We start from the raw sequence: 18,924 nt of genomic DNA on the forward strand, positions 1-18,924 counted from the left end.
AGTGGTGGCTTGTGTGTTGCTTGGATGCTGGAAGCTATGCCACCGGTATTTCAAATACCAGCAGGTGCACCCATGGTGGACAGGTTTCATTGGAGCTTCTAGACTAAGACAGACTAGGAAGAAGGATCTGGCGATTTAACTTCTGAAAAAAAATTAGCCAGTGGAAACCTTATGGACAGTATAGATCACAACCTAGAAAACCCTACTACTCTGTCACATGAAGTTGGTATGAGTCGAAATCGACCCAACGGCACCCAACAACAACGGTGTGTGTGCCAAGTGTGGAGTTTCAGCCAAATCTTATCCTCAACTGCATTATAGATAGTGAAAACCACCCTGTACAGCACCTGGCAAATAGTAGGATCTCTCTGTTTGTGCCTCTCCACTCAACCTTAGGCTAGGAGACAGGTCATTGTGAGGTTCTGCAGTCAGGGTCTATGACATCACTTGCACATTTAGATGGATGTAACACCTACTAGGCATGCCTCCAGATGATTCTATCAGAAGTCAATTTAAAAAAGGCCTGTTTTCATATAAACTTATGTATAAAGTTGGACCAAGGAGGCCTCCATTCTTGTCACATTTTAGGATTTACAGGCAACTAAGCACGTGGGTGGGCACATGGGTGGGCAGCGTAGATGGAGGCGTGGCTAAGCCTCCGACACATTAGATCTGCTCCCTGGAACAGAAGGAGTCCCTGGGTGGTACACATGGTTAAAACCGTTAACGTGCTTAGCTGCTAACCTGAAAAGCTGGTGGTTTGAACCCACCCAGAGGCACCTTATAGGAGCTTTGGTGCAAAGTGGTTAAGCGCTTGGTTGCTAAGCAAAAAGTTGGTGGTTGGAACCTACCAGCTGCTCCACGGGACAAAGATGTGGCAGTCTGCTTTTGTAAATATTATAGCCTTGGAAACCCTATGGGGCAGTTCTGCTCTGTTCTACAGGGTCACTCTGAGTCGGAGTCAACTTCGCAGCAGCAGGTTTAGAGACACCTTGGAAAAAAGGCCCGCTGGTCTGGTTTGAAAAAATTGGCCATTAAAAACCCTGTGGAGAATGGACACAGGAAATACAGGTTGGAAAGGAGGAGTGTGCTGTCACATTATAGGGAGAGCAACCAGGGTCACGTAACAACGTGTGTATAAATTTTTGTATGAGAAACTAACTGAACTGTAAACTTTCATTTAAAACACAATAAAAACAAAACAAAACAAAAAAATCCTGTGGCATGCAGTTCTATTCAACACACATGGGTTTGCCATGAGTCGGAGTCAAGTCGACAGTAAGTTTCTTTTTCCTGGAAGAGAACACAAAGTAGAAAGGATAGGATGCCATGGGCATTTATTAAGATGGGCAAGACGAACAGGCTCCAGAGGCATGGCAACGTCAAAGGGGCCCATGCAAGCCCCTGGGATTTAAGGAGTTTTTAGTCCTTGTACAAACGGGGTGGAACACAGTGAAGAATTCAGATGGGTTGTCAGGAGGCTAGCAGGAAAAGAGAGACTATGGCAATTAGTTTTAAATTGGTGAATGATCTCTCACGGCTGGCGATGGAAACTGCAGTGGGCTATGGAAACTGCTCATTAGCGCCTCTCCTCAAGCGATGCCCAGTCATGCACCCGACCTGCCGTGCCTTAGGCACCCCTCTGGAACAGAGCCCTACCTAAGCTCTGGCCTGGGTGTCAGCAAAGAGGAAGGGCCCCAGCTTCCATGGAGGCAGGCACCTGGAGAACCAGGCTGGTTACTATGGGACTTGGCTATATTCAAACCGAAAAATATTCCCCCAAACAAGCTTATAACGGAAATCACTATGGAAACTGTATTTGCGTAGCAAATGTATCTTTTTCAACTAAATGTTGTTTGACTGCTTTATTTGCTTTTTGAATACTTTTAACCTGTGATGTAAGGAATACCTGATTTTAGAGCTTTGTCTAAATTCAGTCCCTCTGCCCCACTGAAATGGGGGAATCCCCCAGGAAAGCACCCCAGCACTCTAGTTTGTCAACCGAAAAACACCACCAGCTTCCTAATAGAATAAAGTTATTCTACTCATTTGAACTGCTTTCTGAAATAGGAAGAAGTAAAGCTGAGCTGCCCGACATGAAAAGCAGGGTGCAAGTATGAATTTTGTAAAAATAGAAAAGAGGAAATATCCCACCCTCACAGGACATTTTTCTCACTTGCTGGCCTTACTGCATCATTCTCGCTGCTGGGTTGAGATCTTTCTTTTTTTGCAGTTCCTGTTGTCTAGAACAAATATATTTAGATACTGTATTTATAAACATATCTAAATTCAAGGCTAACGGGAGCCAGGAAGGCAGGCCCTCCCTTCCTCCCCTTTATCTTTTAGTTCAAAGAGCTAGACATAATTTCTCCTTCGCCACTTTCATTTTTGTCTTTCTCTGAGTTATGGGCTGAGGCAACGGGTTCGGGTTTTTTTTGGTTTGACCCCGGTAAATACCCAATATATGTTTAAAAAAAAAAAAAAAAAAAACCCTTACATTTTGGAAAGTGCTCTGGAGGGTTCATCACCCGGGCTATCCTTACAGAAGCGGGTTTCCCCTCTTCCCACTCTGAGTCACCCAGATAAGCGCCCTGCTCTTCGGTTTCGGGGGCCGGGACGGGCCGCGGTCCTCCCCCTGCAGGGCTTACCCCAGGACCCGCGCCTCGCGCGGCCGGCGCCGGTCTCTAGGACCGCGGGGAGGCGGGGCGGAGTGCGGCGAGGCCCAGACCCCGCCCAGCCCAGGCGCGGGGTGGGGCCGGGCCGGACTTCGCCGCTCGCTCACTCGCTCTGCGGGGTGGGGGCGGGGGCAGGCGGGCAGTGGGCGGGGAGAGCGCGGCGCCGCGGGGGCCGCGTAGCGGAGCAGCCGGGCACTAGGGCCTCGGCGGAGCCGCTCCCGGGAGGGCTGGGCGGGGTGCGCGGCGGGGGCGGCGGCTTCGCGGGCAGGCGCGGGCCCCGAAGCAGCGGCTGCGCCCTGCGCCGGGGAGGAGCCGGGGGCGGGCGGGCGGCCGGCGGCGGGGGCCGGAGCCCGAGGCCGGGAGTGCCTGAGCGCCGGCGGCGGCAGCGGCAGCACAGGCTCGGTCCGTCAGGCCGCGCGGCTCGGGGTCCGCCCGGGGCTGCGGCGAGAGCGGGCGCCCGGCTCCCTCCCCCGCCCGCCGCCGCTGTGATTGGGTGGAAGATGGCGCTGGGCGGATGGAAATCCTAATGACAGTCTCCAAATTCGCCTCCATCTGTACCATGGTAGGTGCGGCGGGCGGGCGGCGGCGGCTGCGGGGCCTAGCGCGCTCCTCGCGGCCGGCCGGGCGGGCGGTTGGCCCGGGCGCGGGGGAGGGGAGGCGGCGCCGGCGCGGCGAGCGCGGCTGCGGGCGGCCGATTAGGGCTGCGGCGGCCGCGGGGCGATTAGCGCCGGACGTGGCGAGTGGGCGGGCTCCGGGCTGCTTCCCGCGGGGCGGGCGCGGGGCGAGGGCAGGGGGGCGCGGGCTGGGCGCTGCGGCCGTGCGGCGCGGGCTGGGCCGGTGCGAGGGGCGCCGAGCGCGCGGCCCCATTTTAGGCTGGCCGGGCGCCGTGCGGGGTGGTGTCCCCGTGTGTGTGTGTGTGTGTGTGTGTGTGTGTGTGTGTGTGTGTGTCGGGGGCGGGGGGTCCCCGGCAGGCAGGCAGGCAGGCGGGCGGGCAGGAAGGGTCTTACTCCTGCCCGGGGAGAGGACGGAAGTCAAGTGCAGATTTTCTCCGCGCGCCGCGGGAGGGGGCGTCCTCCGAGCCACGTTCGGGGGAAAGGGGGTGTGTAGGAAGGTGGAAACTTTAACTAAGTGCCGTTGACGTTTTTTCCATTTTCTACTCTTTCCGAGGAATGAGCTCTCCCGTTCCCAGCCATGTGTCCAGGTGGCAGTCTTGTCTCTGGGAATCCACACGAATCTTGAAGAGCAGCATTTCCTTTCCTGTCATTTGTTTACTTTAATACACCAAACATCTGTGTGTGACTTGAAGTGTTTCTGTGCAGAGAAGGGCTGCAAGGGTTGTTGCGATTGTTTTCTCAGGGCTTTTAGGTGAATTGAAAGGGAAGGGTGTTAATGCCCGTTGAAAGTCCAGAATGAAGCAGAATGTGGTTGTGTTTAAAACTTGGTGTTTCTGTGCTTGGCCGAAAGGACTACAAGTGGTGTGCAAAATGGCACAGAATTTGCTTGGTTAGCTCCCTAGGAACTGACGTCTAGGGATCATAGTTATGAGTCATTCCCCCCAAAAGTTATTCATTGCAACGTGGGCCTTTCCTTCTGTTTCACGTCTCACTAGCCATTGGTATGCATCTGATTGTGCTTAGAGATCCCCAGGCCACTTTGTATCTGAGGTGGTTAATTTTATATATCTTTAAAGAGTGGAGAATCACATAGGAGAGGTGCTTTAAAAGCAGTCTACACTGCACGCTGAGAAACAGTATTAAAAAAAATGACTGAAATCATAATGTATATTTGGGTAGCATCTGACCTCATATACATTCGTGCCCTGTAAGGTTATAATTGAGTTCAGAAATCCCGAGTTTGGAGAACCGTGCATAGCAGACGGGACAGCTTCCCACTGGCAACATGTGTATCTCATGCCTCTTGGAGTCAAGGCAACTGTGCTGCCAGATGTATAACGGTACAGAACATATATAACCTGTGCTACATGTGTCTTGATAGTCACAATAAACACCCATGCTACTGGCCTATGTGTGTACTGTACTATAGTTTTTATTGTTATTTTAACGTGAACTTTCCCTGCTTACAAATAGAAAGTTTACTGTGTAATAGTGCACACTTCGAATGGTAGGCAGCAGCTTCCAGCCTCCTGTATCGCGCGTCCCCTGAGTGTTGTAGGGTTATCTCTCTTTAGTTTTGAAAACATTATCAGGAAGTGCATCATGGCTCCCAAATGCAGCAAAAGCAATGCTAGTGATAGCAGCAAGAGGCAAAGGAGGACTGTCGATTTGGAAGTGAGACAAAAGGTTGTTAAACAACACCAAGGTGGAAAATCATCAAATGCTATTGCTTGAGAGTTAGGCATGTTCGCACAACGTCCGAAACCCCTAGCGTATTTCACAGAATATATTGTTGATACTAAGCGGCACGTGACAGGGAAGAATGAATCATCGAAGGATCCATTTCCCCAGTTGGATATTTGTTCTTTCTAACAGTGTACATTTTAGAAGAGCATTAGTATTAAAGGGACTGTACCGACATGGTTTTAGAGGATTGTTTGGACCAATTATTTCTAGATATGCTAATTATCTTTTTCTGTTGCAAAAGGACTGTGATAGTGAAGTGTTTTAAAGAGAGAAGCTTGCCAAATTGCTGAGCTGCACACATGGTCAGGTCATAGTTCATTGTCAGAGTCTAGTGTTTCCGGAACTTGAGTGATATGTTAGTCTTTACTAATCATTCTTTCATTCACCTACTCAGGTATATATTTAGCATCTATGATTCGGAAATGGGTTTTGGTTAAGTGCAAGAAAAGAAGTCCTGGTGGCACAGTGGTTAAGTGCTAGGCTGCTAACTGAAAGGTTTGCGGTTTGAACCCCCCAGCTGCTCTGCAAGAGAAAGATGTGGCAGTCTGCTTCCATAAAGATTACAGTCTTGGAAAGCCCATGGGGGGCAGCTCTGCTCTGTCCTGTGACAGGTTGCTATGAGTCAGAATTGACACGACAGCAATGGCTGGAGTGCAAGAGGCTTTGGTGAGTGTTGAGGATACAGCAGTACAGCAATGATCAAGGCAAATCCTTCTTTCCTGGTGTTTATATTCTAGTTGAGGGAGACAGACAGCATTTAAATAAACATCTTGCTAAGTGTGTGCTGTAATCAGATTAGGGCAGGAGGGCACAGAGAGATTTGCCAGGGTGGCACAGAGAGTAAAGCTCCTTCTGGGGCTCCCACCCAGGTGCATTGGTTGCACGTGTGGTTTGTGTGTGTATTGGCAGATATAGAAATGGCAGTGCCTGGCCAAATGTAGTTTCAAAAGTAGTATTAAAAAGTAGGTGTGTCTGTATTCACGTGGAAACCCCAATGGCGTAGTGGTTAAGAGCTACTATGGCTGCTAACTAAAAGGTTGGCAGTTAGAAGTCACCAAGCGCTCCTTGGAAACCATTTGGGACAGTTCTACCCTGCCCTGTAGGGTCGCTATAAGTCGGAATTGACTCAATGGCAAAGGGTTTTTTTTTTTCTTTTTAATATATTTTTTATATTTTCAACTCGACAGCAATGGGTTTGGTTATATTCATATTTGAATAAATTATGGTGCGCTCTTAAAATAACGCCAAATGTCTTGTAACCTGCAATACTTTGTAAAGAAAACTGCCTCCCATCTTCCGCTTTGTAGGTGTAGTTTTGCTTGGCTTGGAATTCTTTACGCGCCTGGCTAGTTCCTACTTGTCTCCTAAGCAGGAATAGCCTTACTTGAATAATCCTACCCATACCAGCCCCACCCTCCATTCCCCTTACATAGTTTCACAACACTTTTGTCATCTTGATAGCATATCATATTTACTGTGTTGTAAATTTTTCTCTTATCTCCTTATTAGAATGTGCAGGCTTAAAAGGCAAGGACTATCATTTATTCCTCCATCCCCAGCACCCAGGGCAGTTCGATCAGGACCACTAACCTCTGCACACAGTAAAAAAGTTTCCCAGAGTACTTACTTTCTCCTGCTGCTCTGTGGGGACCCTGAGTTTGGTTAAGCATTGATGAGATAGGGGGTGTGTGTGAAGTGGTGGAGATACCTGAAGAGTGATACTTCTTGGAAGAATCAGCCACTGAGAAATATTTAGAATAAATTGAAATTTTATTCTATAGAAAACCAAACTGGTTGTTGTAGAGCAGATTCTGTCTCATGATGACCCCATGAGTGTCAGAGTAGAACTGTGCTCCATAGGTTTGTCAGTGGGTGATTTTTTTAAATTAATTTTTATTGTGCTTTAAATGAAAGTTTACAAATCAGGTCAGTCTCTCATACAAAAATTTACATACACTTTGCTGTACAGTCCTAATTGCTGTCCCCCTAATGAGACAGCACAGTTCTTCCCTGCACTCTCTCTCCTCGTGTCCATTTGGGTAGCTTTTGGCCCACTTGCCCTCTCATCTCCCCTCCAAACAGAAGATGCCAACATAGTCTCATGTGTCTACTTGATCCAAGAAGCTCATTCTTCACCAGTATCATTTTCCATCCCATATTCTGGTCCAGTCCCTGTCTGAAGAGCTGGCTTTGGGAATGGTTCCTGTCTTGGTCTGGGACCATGGCCTCCGGGGTACTTCCAGTCCCAGTCTGATCATTAAGTCTGGTCTTTTTATGAGAATTTGGGGTCTGCATCCCACTACTCTCCTGCTGCCTCAGGAGTTCTTTCTTGTATTCCCTGTCAGGGCAGCCATGGGTTGGCCGGGCACCATCTAGTTCTTTTGGCCTCAGGCAGATGTAGTCTCTGGTTTATGTGGTCCTTTCTGTCTCTTGGAAACCCTGGTGGCACAGTGGTTAAGTGCTACGGCTGCTAACCAAGAGGTTGGCAGTTCAAATCCACCAGGCGCTCCTGGGAAACTATGGGGCAGTTCTACGCTGTCCTATAAGGGCTGCTATGAGTCAGAATTGACTCGAAGGCAACGGGTTTTTCTGTCTCTTAGGCTCATAATTACCTTGTATCTTTGGTGTTCTTCATTCTTCCTTGCTCCAGGTGGGTTGAGACCCATTGATGCATCTTAGATGGCTGCTTGCTAGTGTTTAAGACCCCGAACGCCACTCTCCAAAGTGGGATGCAGAATGTTTTCTTAATAGATTTTATTATCCTAATTGACTTAGATGTCCCCTGAAACCATGGTCCTCAAACCTGTGCCCCTGCTATGCTGGCCTTTGAAGCGTTCAGCTAATTCAGGAAATTTCTTTGCTTTTGGTTTAGTCCAGCTGTGTTGACCTCTCCTGTATTGTATATCGTCTTTCCCTTCACCTAAAATAAAACTTATTTACTATCTTATTAGTGACTACCCCTCTCCCTCCCTCCCTCCCTCCCCCTCTCGTAACCATCAAAGAATATTTTCTTCTCTGTTTAAACTATTTCTGTAGTTCTTGTAAAGTGGTTTTATACAATATTTGTCTTTTTGCAGCTGACTAATTTCACTCAGCATAATGTCTTTCAGATTTCTCCATGTTATGAAATGTTTCATGGATTCATCATTGTTCTTTGTCAATGCATAGTATTCCATTGTGTGACTATGCCATAAGTTATTTATCCATTCATCCGTTGATGGGCACCTTGGTTGCTTCCAACTTTTTGCTATTGTAAACAGTGCTGCAGTGAACATGGGTGTGCATTGTATCTGTTCGTGTAAAGGCTTTTATTTCTCTAGCATATATTCCTAGGAGTAGGACTGCTGGATCATACTTATGGTAGTTCTATTTCTAGTTTCTTAAGGAAGCACCAAATCGATTTGCAAAGTGGTTGTACCATTTTACATTCCCACCAGCAGTGTATAAGAGTTCCAATCTCTCCACAGCCTCTCCAGCATTTATTATTATGTGTTTTTTGGAGTAATGCCAGCCTTGTTGGAGTGAGATGGGATCTCATTGTACTTTTGATTTGCATTTCTGTGATGGCTAACATCTTGAGAGTTTCCTCATGTATCTGTTAGCGAAATGGCTGATTTTTTTGGAAGTCATCAGACCTTTCTTCCGAAGCATCTCTGAGTGGGTTCAAGCCACCAACCTTTTGGTTAGCAGCCAAATGCATTATCTGTTTGTACAACCCAGGAACTCCTTTATTATGTAAATACTAAAGTTTACATAATTTTTTTCAGTTGTCAAAATATGGTACCTGGGCAAATCTGTAATACCTTAATTAGGTTAAGTAGCTCTGTGAAAACAAATCTCTTCAGATATGTTTTATTCTATGTCACTGTTGCTCTGCTTACATGTGAAAGTTAGTAAAATTTATTTTTCTTAAGTTAGTATTCTAGCCTGACCAAAATGAGTGATTATGTTTAGATTACAATGAATAAATTTGGGAAAGTAACTCTAGAACTGCCTCTTTTTTTCATTTTTCTAGGAAATAATGCATTTTCAGCATCACTTAGTGTTTGTTTTGCCTCTGAAGTAGGTTCAAACTTCAGGACCTGGCATATTGTATTTAATAATTATGAAACAATGAGAAAAGTGGTAGAATCCACACAGAGGACCCATGTTTTGAAAATTGAGATGGAGGTTGTAGGTCAACTTTTGGTGGCCTCTGACTAGAAAATGATAATGAGTGCTCCATTATGGCTGTCCATGGAGCCTCTGGTTTTGACACTATGGCTCTTCCTGTTTGGGCTGTAGGAGTAATAGTTGGGAGGGGATTGGATAAAGGGGAAAAAGCTCTTACAGGGGGTAGGCAGAATTAGATCGGGGACAGCACTGGCACTGCTTGGGTCACAGGGGACTAAGGTAGATAGAACACAGCATGGTGTTCATGAGACCAAGGTCACACGTTAAATCCTTCTACTCTGATGGGTTTTATAGGTAGTCCCCAGATTACGAATGGCCAATGTATGTACAATCTGTAGTTACGAACTAATTCCTGGAAAGCCTATTATATTAATTCTAGGACATACGATGGTTCATAATAACAGATGGCACTTGTTTGTGATGTGCCTCAAAACATTATTATCACTGTATTATCTTAAAGATGTTTAGTGTATCTGGAAATGTTTCTTATGCGTAGCAGGGCACACTGTGTACTATATACTAAGACAAACATCTTGACTAACCGACGTTAGGCACGAACCATACCTGACTGTTCTGACTTCTGTACAAGTTCGACTTAAAGACAGATTTAGGAACTGAACTGGTTCATAATACGTGGACTACCTGTACTTTTTGAAAAGCCTGCACCTAACACAGCACTCTGCACATGGTAGACCTTAAACTACAGGTAAAACTGGCTAATTTTCCTTTTCTTATTGCCCTGAGTCCAAGCAGTTCCAAGTAAGTGTGTGTATGGCCAATGCAATTTATCATTCCAGAAAAGAAGAAAAGGAGGAAAAGCCTCAAAGCCCATGCCTTGTTGATAGGAGGGTTGATAGTTCTTCATGTAGGGAGAATATCATACTAAATAAAATTTCTTGTTTCTTCTCAAGAAATAGGGTGCATTTAGTTATTTTATTAATACAAAAAACCAAAAACCAAACCCGCTGCCGTCCAGTCAATTCTGACTCATAGCCATCTTACGGGACAGAGTAGGACTGCCCCGTAGAGTTTCCAGGGGGCGCCTGGTGGATTCGAGCTGCCGACCCCTTGGTTAGCAGCTGTACCCCTTAGCCACTACGCCACCAGGGTTTCCTTTTATTCATACAGTGTTTTATTAATATCTCATTATTAACAGTATTTCTGTGATAAACCAAAAGCTCACTGCTTTCCAGTTGATTTTGACTCGTAGAGACCCTGTAGGACAGAGTAGAGCCGCCCCATAGGGCTTCCGAGACTGTAGCCTTCCAGTCGATTCTGACTCGTAGAGACCCTGTAGGACAGAGTAGAGCCGCCCCATAGGGCTTCCGAGACTGTAATCTTCCGTGGAAGCAGACTGCCACATGCATTTTTCTCCCATGGAGCAGCTGGTGGGTTCAAACCACCGACCTTTCAGTTAGCAGCCGAGCACTTAACCACTGCACCACCACAGAGCTCCTTGTTTCTATGATAAGAACATTTAAATTCAAATTGCCAATGTTTTACTCATCAATTTTTACCGAGGGAAGAAAGCCTCAAATATAAGGAGTCCTTTATCATATAAATTATTGATTAGGTATTGATAAGGAATGTTTGAGCCTTAAGAATAAGTTTTATAAATAAGTATTAATATATTTTTTTAAGCTGGCTGATCTTCTGAATTTGGTTAAAACAGTCTTGGATGTTGAAAAATTATATAAGTGATACATTCTCATTATAGAAAAGTTGGAAACCATAGAAACTGCTGTTAGCTGCTGTGGAGTTGGCCCGATTGTGGCGACCTCACGCACAATGGAAGGAAGCGATGCCATCCGCGTGGTGGGTCGCACATCACAGCGTTGTGACTCATTGGCTGATGTGTGGAAGTATTCACCAGGTTTTTCTTCCTAGATTGTCTTAGCCTGGCAACTCCACTAAAACCTGTTCCACATCATAGCAACATGTAGGCCTCCACTGACAGGGGTAGTGGCCGTCCGTGGGGTACGTTGGCTGGGAGTGGAACCACATGGAAGGCGAGAATCCTACCACTGAACCACCAGTGTAACCACAGAAACTCTAAGGAAGCAGAAAGAAAATCACTTACTTTACTTTCCAGAGTGTATATTTTTTGCCTTTAAAAAGACTTAATCGAGCTTATATCCTAGATACAATTTCACATCCTCTTTAGTCATGCTAGTTTTAAAATCTGCTCAGTTTTCAGAATAAGCATGGAGAGTTTAATGTTTTAAAACTTGGAAAGCTTACTAAGGAGGGCACACTGATGGGGTACTGGATTGTTGATAGGTCATTCAGTGTTTATTAAAGGGTAAAGTTCTATACTTGGTAGAAATGGAATTTTATAAGAGATGATGGGTTTATTCTAATCTTAGGCACTTACTATACCAGTACCAGTTGCAGCTGAGTCATTTCTGACTCATGATGACCCCATGGGTGTCAGAGTAGTGTTTTCAGTGGCTGAATTTTTGGGAGAGATTGCCAGGCTTCTCTTCCAAGGTGCCTGTGGGTAAACTCAAACTTCCAATTTCTTGGTTAGTAGCTGAGTGCATTAATGTTTTGCACCATCCAGGGGCTTCTAGACGCTTATTAGTTATTACAAGTTAAGGTAAGACCACTGGCATCAGAAACTTGTAACACTTACAGTGTAAGAGTTTCAAATACCATATTCAAATATGTGGAGTCTGTCTGAGTACCATGGTCATGTTCTGTACCATGTGGCTTCGCTTACCCTTCTGGTGGCTTTCTCCCTTCACCTTTGACTAATCTTTTTATAATAGACCTCAAAGTAGGTTAATTGTCTACCCTACTTGGCCTCCACGTTAGCCAACTTCAGCTAGACTTTATCACAACATGTCTTGTTGTCCTATTTGATTCTAGGCTTTTGACCAAGTCTCCAAAGATTGAGTCCACCTTTGTTTTGTCACTTACCAAGTTCCTTTTTCCCTGCTTTTAAAGATTTTATTCTAGCTCCCCTACAGATTTTATTGTCTCAGGAAAGATTACTTAAGAATTCGTATACTTTGTGTAATTCCTTTCCAGAAATCTTAGTTTTTCAGGTTTAAATCTAATTTTGTTTCTCTTTCAGCAGTCCTATTTCAGAAACTTAATGTAGTATATTATTATGTGTCCTATAGCATGGTATATTCAAAAGAGCAGTTGGGCTAGAAGGTAAATTCTGGTTCACATTTTGACATTTAGGTCTGTGTATCTGAGAAAAAATCTCTTAAAACTTTTCAGTTTTTCTCTTTAATAATAAAGGAATTGAACTACACAATCTTTAATAAATATTCCTTATAGTTTTTTGTCCCAGATCTAGAACTTGACTGTGATACCTTGAAAGTTTATCAATGCATATCATCATCATTTTTGGAGCCCTAATCATGTTTTGGAAAGCCTAGTGGTATAGCTGCTAAGAGTTCAAATCCACCAGGCTCTCCTTGGAAACCCTGTGGGGCAATTCCACTCTGTCCTGTAGGGTTGCTATGAGTTGGAATCAACTTGATGGCAGTGGGTTTGGTTTTTGGTTTAAGCATGTTTTAGATAATAAATGAAGCTTGGAATTAGGCATATTTTATATGAATTATGCATAGTGTCTCAGATTATTATTTTTTTAATGTGATATAATTTATAGAAGATTGTACTCCAAAGTAAATATGTTTTTCTTTCTTTAAAAGCATTTTACCAGAGATTGGTGATATCACCCTTTTACTCGTTAACAGGATAATTCACATAGTTATTTCCTAATTGGTTCCTTTTTTGAGATTCGACACTTATTTCTCTAACTGTGAGTATAAGCTCGGGCAAGTTATTCTTCTGTGCCGTGTTTCTTCATCTGTAAAATGGAGCATTGCAATAATAACAGTAGGAACTGTGGAAGCCGGAACCTGTGTAAGGTGGGAACCTGTCAGAGAAGGGAAACGCAAATACTTTCTGCTTACTCTCATAGAGGAAGCGTTGGTAGTTGGAAAATATGGCCTTGGTGATAGAAACAATGCTGGAGATCGAGTGATAGAATTTTGCAAGACCAACGACTTCTTCATTGCAAATACCTTCTTTCACCAACATAAACAGTGACTATACACATGGACCTCGCCAGATGGAACACACAGAAATCATTTTGACTACATCTGTGGAAAGAGACGATGGAAAAGCTCCATATCATCAGTCAGAACAAGGCCAGGGGCCGACTGTGGAACAGACCATCAATTGCTCTATGCAAGTTCAAGTTGAAACTGAAGAAAATCAGAGCAAGTCCACGAGAGCCAAAATATGACCTTGAGTATATCCCACCTGAATTTAGAGACCATCTGAAGAATAGATTGACGCATTGAACACTAGTGACCGAAGACCAGATGAGTTGTGGAATGTCATCAACGATGTCATCCATGAAGAAAGCAAGAGGTCATTGAAAAGACAGCAAAGAAAGAAAAGACCAAGATGGATGTCAGAGGAGACTCTGAAACTTGCTCTTAAGCGTCGAGCAGCTAAAGCAAAAGAAAGAATTGATGAAGTGAAAGAACTGAACAGAAGATTTCAAAGGGCCTCTCGAGAAGACAAAGTATTATAATGACTTGTGCAAAGAGCTGGAGATGGAAAGCCAAAAGGGAAGAACATGCCTGTTGTTTCTCAAGCTGAAAGAACTAAAGAAAAAATTCAAGTCTTGAGTTGCAATAGTGAAGGATTCCATGGGGAAAATATTAAGCAATGCAAGAAACATCAAAAGAAGATGGAGGGAATACGCAGAGTCATTATACCAAAAAGAATTAGTCGATGTTCAACCATTTCAAGAGGTGGCATATGATCAGGAACTGATGGTACTGAAGGAAGAAGTCCAAGCTGCTCGGAAGGCACTGGCGGAAAACAAGACTCCAGGAATTGATGGGATATCAATTGAGTTGTTTCAACAAACAGATGCAGCACTAGAGGTGCTCACTCATCTATGCCAAGAAATACGGAAGACAGCTTCCTGGCCAGCTGGCTGGAAGAGATCCATATTTATGCCTATTCCCAAGAAAGGTGATCCAACTGAATGTGGAAATTATAAGACAATATCACTGATATCATGCAAGCAAAATTTTGTGGAAGATCATTCAAAAACGGCTGCAGCAGCATGTGGATAGGGAACTGCCAGAAATTCAGGCGAGTTTCAGAAGAGGAGATAGAACCAGGGATATCATTGCTGATGTCAAATGGATCCTGGCTGTAAGCAGAGAATACCAGAAGGATGTTTTCCTGTGTTTTATTGACTACGCAAAGGCATTCAACTGTGTGGGTCATAACAATCTATGGATGACATTGCGAAGAACGGGAATTCCAGAACACTTAATTGTGCTCATGAGGAACCTTTACATAGATCAAGAGGCAGTTGTCGGACAGAACAAGGGGATGCTAATTGGCTTAAAGTCAGGAAAGGTGTGCATCAGGGTTTTATTCTTTCACCGTACCTATTTAATCTGTATGCTGAGCGAATAATCCGAGAAGCTGGAATATACGAAGAAGAACGGGGCATCAGAACCAGAGGAAGACTCATTAACAACCTGCGTTATGCAGATGACACAACCTTGCTTGCTCAAAGTAAAGAGGACTTGAAGCATTTACTAATGAAGATCAAAGACCACAGCCTTCAGTATGGATTACACCTCAACGTAAAGAAAACAAAAATCCTCACAACTGGAACAGTGAGCAACATCATGATAAACGGAGACAAGACTGAAGTTGTCAAGGACTTCATTTTACTTGGATCCGCAATCAACAGCCATGGAAGCAGCAGTCAGGAATTCAGAAGACGCATTGCATTGGGCAAATCTGCTGCAAAGGACCTCTTCAAAGTGTTGAAGAGCAAAGGTGTCACCCTGAAGACTAAGGTGCGCCTGAGCCAAGCCATGGTATTTTCGATTGCATCATATGCATATGAAAGCTGGACAATGAATAAGGAAGACCGAAGAAGGATTGATGCCTTTGAATTGTGGTGTTGGCGAAGAATATTGAATATACTGTGGACTGCCCAAAGAATGGACAAATCTGCCTTAGAAGAAGTACATCCAGAATGCTCCTTAGAGGCAAGGATGGTGAGACTGCATCTTACATACTTTGGACATGTTATCAGAAGGAATCAGTCCCTGGAGAAGGACATCATGCTTGGCAGAGTACAGGGTCAGCGGAAGAGAGGAGGACCCTCAACGAGGTGGATTGACACAGTGGCTGCAACAATGAGCTCAAGCATAACAACGATTGCAAGGATGGCTCAGGACAGGGCAGTGTTTCATTCTGTTGTGCATAGGGTTGCTATGAGTCAGAACCGAATTGACGGCACCTAACAATGACAATAACAACAACACAGTGATAGAAAAGTGGTAAACTATACCCTGTCATAGGTGGAAGACTTGTAAAAACGAGAAACACTGCAGTCCCATGGAGTTCCAGCTGTCACGATTTCACTGTATCTGGCTCATGGTATCATTCTGTAAGTGTTGGCTGTTACTGTGCTTCTAGAGTGATTTGCTCTTCTGGGTGGGACGGGAAGTAATCGTTGGCCATGCTGATGAATCTGTTAGCTCAAGAAATACCAACTGAAATTTTTTCATGGAATAAAAATTTTCAGGTCATTTTTATCTTAAAAAAAAAATAAATGTTTATCTTAAACATTTGTTTAATAGTATATGCCTCAGAGAAAGGAAATATTTATTTTGTAATTAATTGGATTAAGCTATAATATTGTTGATAGTTGCCACCGAGTTGACTCCAACTCATGGCGACCCTGTGTGTGCAGAGTAGAACCGCCCCACAGGGCTTTCAAGGCTGTGACTTTTCAGAAACAGACCGCCCGGCCTGTGTGCCTAGGCATCTCCGGGTGGGTTCCAGCTGCCAGGCTTTCGGCTAGCAGTTGAGTGCTTAACTCTGTGCACCACCCAGGAACTCCTAGAATATTACTGAGAATGTAGATTGTCTTCTCTTCCTGATTTGGGTAGTTTGTATAAAGAGATTTTATTCCTTTTGTCTGGGAACAAAAGTCACTGGTCAAATTCGTGACATTCTCAAACATATTTTAGAACTTTAAATAAGTTGGGAAAACTTTTAGAAGAAAAATCCTGCCTTACTGTTTTGTACTTAAAAAAAAAAAAGGGCACAAGTTTTTGTCGTTACGGGAACAATGTGTGTGTGTTAACATCAGCTTCAGGTCTATTCCCGTTTAGATTTTGCCTGTTGTGTATTTTGAAATGGTAGGTTAACTGTTCTTAATAAACACTGGGGCTGTATTATTACACTTAACTCCCTCGTGTCCCTGTCCTCTACTGGAACACCATTTTTCGTTGGCCTGCAATGCAGTCTCCCAACCTGATCCTGGTAGATACCGTTTGTAAAACCTGTCCCCTCCCTATCTTGTAGGCTAGAGGAAGATTAACTACAGATCGGGAAAGTACTTTAAGGTGTTGGGAGGAAAATGTAAATGCTAGGTATTATGGAAAGTTATGGGTTGTTGAATAGAAAAATCACGTACCAAGAATTGTTGAAATTACCTGTAATATGAGAATTTGACCGTTTAAAGCCTTTCACGGGTGCTGGGAGAGATGTACCCCAGTTATATTTACCCCCGTTATATTTTCTGCCCTCGGGGTTTATTGGTAGGCATTTGAGCCACTTTAGTACATTCTGGAATCAGTACGTACCATGTGCGTGATGTGCTTTATGGAACGTGGGACTGATCTGGCCTGCTTTCGTTAGTCATCTCCCTGATAAGATCTTTTATAAAGTGCTGACTGGAAAGTTGAGTAAGATATGGTATGGCTTGTGTGTAACCAGGAAGTGTGAGGCACTTCCTGGACCGTGGTACTGACGTGTACTGGCTTTGTGATGTACCTCGTGGAACACAGTACCGATATGGACTGCTTGTATTTGGCACCCCGTATTGGCAGTGGGTAGGTTTATTTTCAACTAATAAAAAATTACCAACAGTGGTTCAGCAACTATTCCATTAGTGAATAAACATGGCATCACCCCAAACTTCCAAAAACAAAAATTCTTCCTTTAAAGTTTTAAAATCTTATGAACAGCGTTTGTGTTAGAAGGAGGTGAGTTTATATAAATAATGTTTTGGGAGAAAAATGAGCTAATCTTTGACTATTTTCATAAGAGTACTCAATCAAGAAGAATTTTGTTTTATTTCATGACAAATACAGGATATAGTGTAAAGGATAATACAGAACATGGTCGTGTGAGGAGCTGTAGCTCTCCATAATCCTTTACGTTCACTGCCTTATGCTTTTCTGTTGCTTCTGTGTGAAAGCTGATCAGTGTTCCCTGAAACTTGTGCGGTGTCTGAAGAAGTGCTGTATAAATTTGCTTAGAATCTGCCTATAGTAACCCGTTTGTCTAAGCTGCATACCAATCCAGGTGTATTTGCAGTTTACAAGGAGAAGTGGGTGTTGATTTCGGTGGTGACTGGCATGTTCTTCTTGGACTGGGTCATCGGTGCAGCTACCATCCATTCACTGCCTGCTGTAAATAGTGGTTTTGAACCATAGTAGCTTTTGCAGAGTTAGATAACTGTTGCCTTTGTTTTTATCTTATAATGCTGTTTTATTTTAATGACCTAATATGCTTTTCTGCTTGATAGTGATTGAATGTTTTTCATGGGGGGTGAGGAAGGAGGTATTTTTTAAAAGCTGATTAGTACCTTTTTTTTGGCTCGTGAAGAGTGCTTTTTTCTTCAGTTAAGTCCTTTCAGGAAGTATTAATGGTGACCTACATTGTATCAGGGAGTATGCAGGATTCTGGGAATACAAGGGTGACTATGACAAGCTCTGGTCTTATAGAGCTTTCCATTTAGTGCGCCCTGAATGTATGACAGGTGTGCTAAGAAACCTGTACCTTTAAGTTCTGGGCAGCCAGGCGGTATCTGAGTTGACCAGAGACCGAGGAGTCCCAGCCAGGTGAGATCAGTCTTACCTGTATATTCTTGTGGGCTCTACATATACTATTTTTTCTGTGTGCACGATGAGAAAAAAGGCTGCTTATAGTGTTGTAAAGAAGGATAAACCCATAGAACAAATGAGTGCAATGAGATATTGTTCCTACTAGTATACCACTACCCAACAACAACATGCCACTGCCATTTGCCATCAATCTGATTCTGACTCATGGCGACACCATGTGTATGAATAATGGTAAATATCTGTGGAAGAGGAAATGGTTATTTCTCTCTGGGAAAGGGAAAGGCTTCAAGGGGCGGGGGAAACACCCAAAAACTTCATAGAAGAGATTTGAACCTTGCAAATGAATGGTGGTTTATTGTATGGACAGAAAAAGATGGGATTCCAACTGTGGGCAAAGTCATGGAGTGATGTGTTCCTCTTAGGGTCTTCAGGTGCTTGGAAGAGGTCTTGTGAGAAATAAGGCTAGACAGTAGGAAGGGGTTAGATCAAGGAGTGGTAAGTAAGAGTTTTAACTACTATAAAACCTGTTGCTGTCGACTCAGTTCCAACTCAGAGGCCCTATATAGGACAGAGTAGAACTGCCTCATAGGTTTTCCAAAGAGTGGCTGGTAGATTCAAACTGCTGACCTTTTGGTTAGCACCTGAGCTCTTAACCACTGCGCCACCAGGGCTCCAACTATAACTATAGACTCTCATTAATCATTTAGCCTGAGGAAATGTAGGTCCAGAGGAATGGTGGGAGATATAAGAAACAGTGATGAGAATGGAAATTAATGAAAATGTGTTGCT

At 44.0% G+C, this 18,924-nt stretch overlaps 1 protein-coding gene across 5 annotated transcripts in view; it reads left to right on the plus strand.

The window, feature by feature from the left end:
* Positions 1–3,058: 3,058 nt before the first annotated feature.
* USP12 (ubiquitin specific peptidase 12) overlaps positions 3,059–18,924 on the plus strand; it is a 131,940-nt gene continuing 116,074 nt past the window's right edge. For 2 of the 5 annotated variants that reach the window (XM_010593971.3, XM_023553139.2), the window contains exon 1: positions 3,087–3,237. In XM_010593971.3, coding sequence (XP_010592273.2) covers positions 3,190–3,237 — 48 coding nt within the window. In that variant the 5' untranslated portion in view covers positions 3,087–3,189. Of the gene's footprint in view, positions 3,238–18,924 lie in introns of all 5 variants that reach the window. The other 3 variants (XM_010593972.3, XM_023553140.2, XM_010593970.2) reach the window with 2 other exon arrangements.

Source organism: Loxodonta africana, chromosome 23 (assembly GCF_030014295.1).
Source record: "Loxodonta africana isolate mLoxAfr1 chromosome 23, mLoxAfr1.hap2, whole genome shotgun sequence".
Lineage (NCBI taxonomy): Eukaryota > Metazoa > Chordata > Mammalia > Proboscidea > Elephantidae > Loxodonta > Loxodonta africana.